We start from the raw sequence: 8,673 nt of genomic DNA, 5'->3' as shown, positions 1-8,673 counted from the left end.
TATTACACCGATAAGATCAGTATTATTTAGCTGACAGGTAACTGAGACAGCAGTCTGCCTCTATTAGACCATATTTATATGAAAGATTGAATTTCTTTGGTTGTTTTGTATCCAAGTCATACAAATGTCTATTTGTGTACTCCAGACATAGCATGTTTATACTGACCATTAATAGGGGTTTTTTCTTTTTTTTTTTCTTTTTTTTTTTCTTTTGCACTGAGTTTATGGAAATTTTCTGAGTATTACAGATTAGTCACTTCTATAAATATACAGCACATATATACATAGAAATTACAAAAATACATTTTATTTATATCTGATTTTTAAATAATAAAAATGAAATTTCACATTTGTTGAAAGATTAGGTAGCATTCCAAAAGCTTCTGCAATATTTAAGGTTTTTGGAGCAGAAGATATCTGTATATTCTAGGACAACTATGTATCACAATATCAGTTAGGGTTTATAATATAATTATTTTGGGGAAAAAATAGTTCTGCTTTAAAAGTTTGTGCTTCATCAACTTCATCTTCTCTCCGTATTCTAGTCCCCTCTCATTTTACTGATGGCCGAAAAGCTAAACCAAGTTCCCTTTCTCACTTCAGTAAAGACCAAAGAAACTCAGGGAAATGAATGATCAGGCAACATAGCATAAGCAACTGAGGAGAACTAAATAATTTACTGAAATGAAGGACATTACCTTTAACTCCAGCTGACGTCATACATGCCTAACGCAACAAATATTGCAACAACTTCAGTACCCGAAGCTAATTGCTAAAGGAACAGAAAACAACTGTGATCTCCAACAAGTTTGTACAACTGCAAAAGATCAACTACTGTCCCATTCAACTAGTCTGATTTTCTTTTGGGATTGTATTCATACAACAATGCGGTTTAACAATCAATGACCTTTATCTTGCACAATATAAAGTCAGCATAATTTCTGGAGATGCTCGCTTTTACACAGAACACTACTATTTTTTTTAATCCATGTAACTGCTTACTTATTTACACATTAATATAATAATTAAGTCCTCTACATTCAGAACTTTTTAGGTGTGCCTTCACTGTTCCAGTATAATCAAAAAACTCAACTGCAGCTTCAGGTAGCACTTTCTGGGATCACTTTAGTAGATAACATTAAGAAAGAGAAAAAAGCACTGTGTTAAACAGAGGTTTTCTTGTCCAGGCAGGTGTATTCATTATTCCAGGTTGAAAAGACTTGTGCAAAGGTCTCAGGTTTACCAGCTTCACATGCATTTGGAGTGAAAAGCCTGAATATAGAGCAAACACGAATAACCCTTATTCATTTATCTGGAAGCTTCTAGCTCCGATATCCTTTGTGGCTCTTCGTGCATTGTATACTTTCACAATAAGAAAAGTCTTCTCCATAACTCATCAGTAGCATCTAGGGACAAGGTAGCCACCGATTATCAAATTATCATTCACCTTCTTCACAGTCTTCTCTCCTTTCACCTTTTTGTACTGTTAATAGGATGAGGAGAATAGGGGCTATTTACAGGATATTTATTTGTAGTATTTACTAACCTCAAATTCTCTTGGTTTGAATGCAGTCTCTAGAATGAAAAGGCTGAATGACTGCATTGCTGAAATCAGCATCCCTTATACAATGTCCTGCAGCAAACTCACATGCCCCTTTCTGCACTTACTGTGGCCTTTAGCTAACCATATTCTACTGTATTCTCTTCTTCAATCAAAGTTTTGACATGCAGAAGTTATTTTCGGCAGCTTTACCTTGGGCCTGCAGATGAAACACTGCGTGGCACAGACATGTTCAACAGCATCTCTAATGATGATGGGTCATAATACAAGAGCTATGTGACAACTGCATATCACTCTTATCCATATGAAACAGTTATACCTGGCAGCATTTCCTTAGCTGGCAAGCAGAATTATATGTGTTCAGAGTCCTGTTGCTGTACTTTAAGTAATTTCATAGTATTGACATTTCAGACAGAGAAAAATGCCATCACCTTGGCACAATTCACAGCAAATTTGTAACTGAAAATTGAGAGTTACTTTTTTGGCTACTCCAGGTTGCATGATACAAATACTGTGCACAAAAGATACTAGACCTGAAACTCAAACATATCTGTTTGCTTCTTGGCCAGCTTAGCAACTTCTTCTCTTATTGCCTTTACAAGGGCAGCTGTAGAAATGTTGGTGAGAGGAGCATCAGACGGGTCATTTTCTGTCAGGCTCTGCTGGGAAGCTGCAGTGGATGGCAAAGGAGCTTGCTCCAGGCTGGGATGCATGCTTGCTTGCTGGCTGTACTGCCGAGGCAGTCGGGAAGGAGAGTTGTGTTGGTAACGGGGCCTCGGATAAGCCTCGATGTATCCAGGAAGTGGAACCTGTATTTAATTATACAAAATTATACAGAATAATTGATCCATAGTGCCACCTGCCATGTAACACAACCCTCCCAGGGGCAGAATAAGGTGGAACAGATAGGACCATATGAAGAGAACATAAACTCCATAATCCTAAGCATACATTTACAACTATGTTGGTGTGTGCCATTCACGCACACATGTCAATGTACTGGGCACTCGGCTCCCCAGACTGCGGCAGCAAAAACAACTATCAGGGAAAACACTGTGTGTCCTAATATACTTCACTGCAAAAAGTCAGAGGGAGAAGACCTTTCTGAAAGTGTGGTCTCTGCTTACTATCCCACCTAAGCAGTTCAATTTGAAACAGACAGCAACACTACATTGCAGGACATCAAAAAGCCTAGAACAGAAAAGTAGAGTTCACTGATCTGCAGCCACCACCTAATCTAAGTTAGCCAAGTCTCCAGACATACTGCTCCTAACAAAAACACACTACATAAGCTTAGGTACACCAACCTGGAAACTTAACATGGAAAAAAAGTTTGGAATCTCAGAAGTATCAGGATCTCTGGCCACATTCCATGGGGGATTCACTGTTTTACTCTGTTGGGACTTCACTGAATTCAGTCCAATATTACACTGGCTAAAATTAAAAGAATAACTTAGGCTCTTTAGTTACTGTGAGATACTAAATTTTCTTCACAAATCCATGAAGTATGATAACAGTTTTTACTGTCCTCAGAAGTTTTTAATGCATCAAATAAAAATAGCATTTATATTTTGCAAAAGTCTATAAAACAGGAATCTAAAGCCCTTCATTTTGAGGAAGGCTTTATGTTGTTACGGAAAGCAACCTATAACCTGTTACTAGGACAAGATAATTTCTCCTTGAGAAAAAGCTTGCCAGCTAATCACTCGAGTCCTTGCCAACAACAAGTAAGGAAAGTTGGGTGATGTTCTTTTGTGAACTGAGTCACTCAGAAAAATACACTTATCTACAGTATACTCAGAATATGACACTTAGAATCATAGAATAGTTAGGGTTGAAAGGACCTTAAGATCATCTAGCTCCAAACCCCCTGCCATGGGCAGCAAAGCCTCATCACCCTCACAGTAAAGAACTTCTTCCTTATGTCTGACCTGAACTTCTCCTGTTTTAGTTTAAACCCATTACTCCTTGTTCTGTCACTACAGTCCCTAATGAAGAGTCCCTCTCTAGCATTCTTGTAGGCCCCCTTCAGACACTGGAAGGCTGCTATAAGGTCTCCAAGCAGCCTTCTCTTCTCCAGGCTGAACAGCCCCAACTTTCTCAGCCTGTCTTCATACGGGAGGTGCTCCAGTCCCCTCATCATCCTCATGGCCCTCCTCTGGACTTGCTCCAACAGCTCCATGTCCTTCTTATATTGAGGACACAATAACTGTACACAGCACTCCAGGTGGGATCTCACGAGAGCAGAGTAGAGGTGGAGGATCACCTCCTTCGACCTGCTGGTCACGCTCCTTTTGATGCAGCCCAGGATACCGTTGGCTTTCTGTGCAAGCGCACACTGAAGCCAGCTTATGTTCATTTTCTCATCAATCAACAGCTGCAAGTCCTTCTCCACAGGGCTGCTCTGAATTACTTCGCCCAACCTGTGCCTGGGATTGCCCTGACCCAGGTCTAGGACCTTGCACTTAGCTTGGTTGAATTTCATGAGTTTGGCAGTGTCTCACCTCACAAATGTGCTGAGGTCCCTCTGGAAGGCATCCCTTCCCCCCAGCATGTTAACAGAAGCACGTAACTTAAGTGTTGTCAGCAAACTTGCTGAGGGCGCACTCAATCCCACTGTCCATGTCACCAGCAAAGGTGTTGAACCGGATTGGTCCCAACACCAACACCTGAGGGACACCACTCGTTACCCATCTCAAGTTAGACATTGAGATGTTGACCACAACTCTCTATGTGCAGCCATTCAGCCAATTCTTTATTCACCCAGTGGTCCATTGGCCAAATTTACGTCTCTCCAGTTTAGAGACTGTTCATTAACTTGTAAGTTAATAGATAAGGTTTCGCAATGTTTAATGACTAAAAAATTAACTTTGTAATTCTTTTTGCTTTAAATTTGCCTCAACGTATTTGACTTCCCAAATGCATTAAAGTCTGGCATAAGCATATAACACAGGCAGCCGGACCGGTATCTCAGCTAATTTCTGTGTGTCAGTCAGGTTGAGGTGTAAGGTGCATCACCCACCAGGGCTAAGGCTGTGCTGGAATTCTGCAGAAGCTGGCTGAAATGTCAAGATGGGGAACATCTCCCAGTTGTACATACTTTCTGGGGAGCACAGGACTGCAGTATGGACTGGAGAATGACAGCTTTAGAGTTCTGCTTAAATCCCATATTGGCTGTGGCCCCATGAGAGTTTAAATCTTTGTGTGCTTTTGAAAATTGCCACTTCAGGCATCTAAGAACCTGTTAAAGCCTAACCACTAAGATTCACTCATGCTCCTTATGATCTCCGATAGCCTTCAAGTGACGAAGAGAATGTCAAGCACATTCAGAATAGTGTTGATAAGACAGACACAGGAAGCAGGCATGATACAAAAGTGATCATTAAATGCAGTTGCCTCTTCAGTTTACCATAGATCTGATATTCAAGACATTTCAGTAGTACAATATGTGAACAGGCCACTAGAGGCCATCAGGTTACTACTTTCACTGAGCAGCATCTAGCAATTTGGAAAATAACTGCATTGTTGGATACAGTTGCCCTCTCCCACAAGACATGGTGCTTCAGTACTTACCATTTAACTGAGAAAATAATACACTACAGTAAACTGAGCTTATAAGATAATTCTTTGTTGTGAAATCTCCATTTCCTGTGTTGCCTGTTTACAGCCCAGCTAGTGGAAATGCATGCAAAGTAAAGAATTTCAGTTTTCACCCTATGGATATTAAGCCACTGTTCTTATGAACAGTCAAGAAAATCTTGCAAGCATGATCAAGCTATACTCTAGAGGCTCAGAAACCAGAAATCATCCAGAACCTCAAAACCTCAATGTTACTTTAGATCTTTATTTTTTGCCGTTTTATTCAGGCTTCTGATTGTATTACGTTGCTAACACTATTACTGGTTCCTCCAGTAATGATTTTCAAATAAAGACAATTTCTTGACAGATTTGTAGTCATTGGGATGTGCAGATTCATCATGGAAACTGCGGTATTTTGGTTTTATTTTTTTATTTTTGTTCCTGCAAAATCACAGGAGGGATGAAAATCTGAGCACCAAGTTGTTAAAGCTCTGTAATAGGTACATGAAGTTAAAAGGAACATTTGTTTCCTTTGAATTCTGTATTGCCACAGTTATTTTTCAGGCAGCTTCTTGCATCCTTCTCCATTCTTCTATGTAGGGTCCACTGGCGCTAACTGCTATACCCATGTTTCCCTGGAAACAAGGAAACCCACAACAGGGTTACACCCTTCTCTTTCCAGAGGAAGGAACTGGGGCTAGACACTTGCTTTCCAGTTTCAGCGGCCACTTTAGACACATGATACCTGACTTTTTTCATGGGACTGCAGCCAAGGAGTAGAGGTACAAAAGGGAAAAGAACTGAAGATAAGTGAAATACTTTTTGTGGTTTGTTTGGGGGATGGAGGGGTGAGGTGGTTCCAAAGTTTGAATGATTGCTCAGATACAACAGGCCTCCTGGATTTAAAACGTCAGTAAGGTAAAAACAAAAACAAACAAACAAAAAAAAAACAACCCCAAAACAACAACAACAACAAAGAAAATAAGGTGGTTTTCACTGCTTTTAAAGGGCAGCTCTGGGGAGGGAATCTGTACCACAGCATCACAAGCTTCAAAGTGTCAGGGGAACAGCAGCAGATGCACACAGCTTACAGATGAGCCTATTTTTCCCAGCAGTTCAGCGTACAGATTCAGGCATGCATATGACAACTAAACCAAATTCTTTTCCTCAAAGGCATTAGGAGCAGTAATAAAGATTTGCCGACAAATAGCCACCCCCAAAAATATTTATATCTCTCGCTTAGCTGCTCAAAGCCAACTTAGACTGTAACTGCCATGACTAGAATATTCTGTTGATTATATGCACAAGGAAATAGAATCTATCTCCCAGTTTGTTTAGCTGAAGTGGTTCTGCATAAATACCAGATGTGAGCCTAAGCAGCAGAACTGATCTTTTTTTCTTTTCCGTAGTGGAAAAAAGCCCTACATTTTAGAAATTGTTTCAAACATGATAAAACTATTGCAATCCATTTTAGGACGTTTCAACGTTATTACTTTGAAATGTAGGTATAGTCTGAGCTAAAAATTACAACTTTCTTAGACTAGGATTGTGCAACTAATGATTTATTTTATGATCTGTCACTCCAGCCTGCAAGAGGACTTGAAGCACTATGCAGCAGGGAGAGCTGCAGCAGTGCTGGGAGCTAGGATTCAGGAGCCTGCCTGTCTTGGCAGAAGCCTCCAGAAGGGAAAGATGCTCCCCAGCTTCCAAACAGCACAAGGCCACCTTGAGAGGCAGCATCATTTAATCCTGCCATGTGCCTATCATAGAATCATAGAATAGTTAGGGTTGGAAAGGACCTTAAGATCATCAAGTTCCAAACCCCCTGCCATGGGCAGGGACACCTCACACTAAACCATATCACCCAAGGCTTCGTCCAACCTGGTCTTGAACACTGCCAGGGATGGAGCATTCACAACCTCCTTGGGCAACCCATTCCAGTGCCTCACTACCCTTACAGGAAAGAATTTCCTCCTTATATCCAATCTAAACTTCCCCTGTTTAAGTTTTAACCTGTTACCCCTTGTCCTATCACTACAGTCCCTAATGAAGAGTCCATCCCCAGAATCCCTATAGGCCCCCTTCAGATACTGGAAGGCTGCTATGAGGTCTCCATGCAGCCTTCTCCAGGCTGAACAGCCCCAACTTTCTCAGCCTATCTTCATACAGGAGGTGCTCCAGCCCCTGATCATCCTCGTGGCCCTCCTCTGGACTTGTTCCAACAGATCCATGTCCTTTTTATGTTGAGGACACCAGAACTGCACACAATACTCCAGGTGAGGTCTCACAAGAGCAGAATAAAGGGTCAGGATCACCTCCTTCAACCTGCTGGTCACACTCCTCTTGATGCAGCCCAGGATACGGTTGGCTTTCTGGGCTGCGAGCACACACTGAAGACAGCTCATGTTCATTTTCTCATCGACCAGCACCCCCAAGTCCTTCTCCGCAGGGCTGCTCTGAATCTCTTCTCTGCCCAGCCTGTAGCTGTGCCTGGGATTGCTCCGACCCAGGTGTAGGACCTTGCACTTGGCATGGTTAAATCCATTTATTTAACTTCTGCCTTAGGAAAGAAAAATGGTACCTAACTCACCAATTTTAAGTGTGTGCCAGTCCCTAACCTAGTGAATGTTTTAACTCTCTAAAGACCCTGCTTTCAGTTCATGGGATGGACAGCTAAGTATCTATGCTCTCTCTCACAGCTTTTCATTACTACGGATTATTCCCATTCAAGGAAGAATTATCCATTTCAGATTCTTTGCTGATCACTTAGCATTGCTTAAATCCCCTCCTGTGCAAATCACAGAAAACATATGTAGTCAGACAAGCAAGGATGCTTACTGAGTCTGCCCACTGCCCTGGTAATTCATTCTCTCCAGCATAGGGCATCCAGGCTTGGTTCCTGTATGCAGTGGGTGGCGTTGGGATAAAATAGCCTGTGAAGCCAGGTCGGTTTCCTGCTGGTATGGCAAACACTGCTGGTACGGTATTTCCTATTAAAAAAAGAGAGTAGATATAATTAATAGTTGCCATTTTCAGTTTTAAATTAGAAGATAGTGCTTATGAAGTAACTCATTGGTGATTGTGAGAATGTGACCACTGTAGGCTGGATTGAAGGCTCTCACCATTTGTCTAGAACACCTCTATCATGCTGGGAAATACTGGAGAAGGCAAGATTTGCAGTTGTCTATAAATAATACACAGCCTTCAGATAAAGAAATGAGGATTTAGTCCTTGATCCTTGTAACAGCTAATCTTCACCAAAACTTTGAATCATTAGGAAAAACGAGGGGGGGGGGGAGGTTCCGCTTGTATTTGCTTCTTTGTATTCAGCTTTTAGCTGTTGTCACCATGGGTTTCAGAGTAACGCACCTTTCTCGTCACAGTTTACATAGTCTGTCTTCATGTGTCTAGGCAGAATTAAACTGTCAGAATTAAACTGTCTTAATATCTCTAGGCACAAAACCTATAAAAAATGAGTGATACATTTAAAGGGTTGTAATCTCAACAACCCCCTCATAAAACTTCCTTGCTTC

General features: G+C 41.2%; 1 protein-coding gene across 4 annotated transcripts in view; it reads right to left on the bottom strand.

The window, feature by feature from the left end:
• Positions 1-285: 285 nt before the first annotated feature.
• KIAA1549L (KIAA1549 like) overlaps positions 286-8,673 on the bottom strand; it is a 120,859-nt gene continuing 112,471 nt past the window's right edge. For all 4 annotated transcript variants that reach the window (XM_061356646.1, XM_061356647.1, XM_061356648.1 and 1 more), the window contains exons 20-21: positions 7,979-8,130; positions 286-2,370 (exon numbers count right to left, since the gene is read on the bottom strand). In XM_061356646.1, coding sequence (XP_061212630.1) covers positions 2,089-2,370; positions 7,979-8,130 — 434 coding nt within the window. In that variant the 3' untranslated portion in view covers positions 286-2,088. The remainder of the gene's footprint in view (positions 2,371-7,978; positions 8,131-8,673) is intronic.

This window comes from Neopsephotus bourkii, unplaced genomic scaffold (genome assembly GCF_033783945.1).
Source record: "Neopsephotus bourkii isolate Nb327-2 ecotype Australia unplaced genomic scaffold, CSIRO-AGI_Nbou_v1 NB_860, whole genome shotgun sequence".
Lineage (NCBI taxonomy): Eukaryota > Metazoa > Chordata > Aves > Psittaciformes > Psittacidae > Neopsephotus > Neopsephotus bourkii.
Note: the sequence above shows the minus strand (reverse complement) of the source record. Positions and strands in the feature narration are given on the sequence as shown.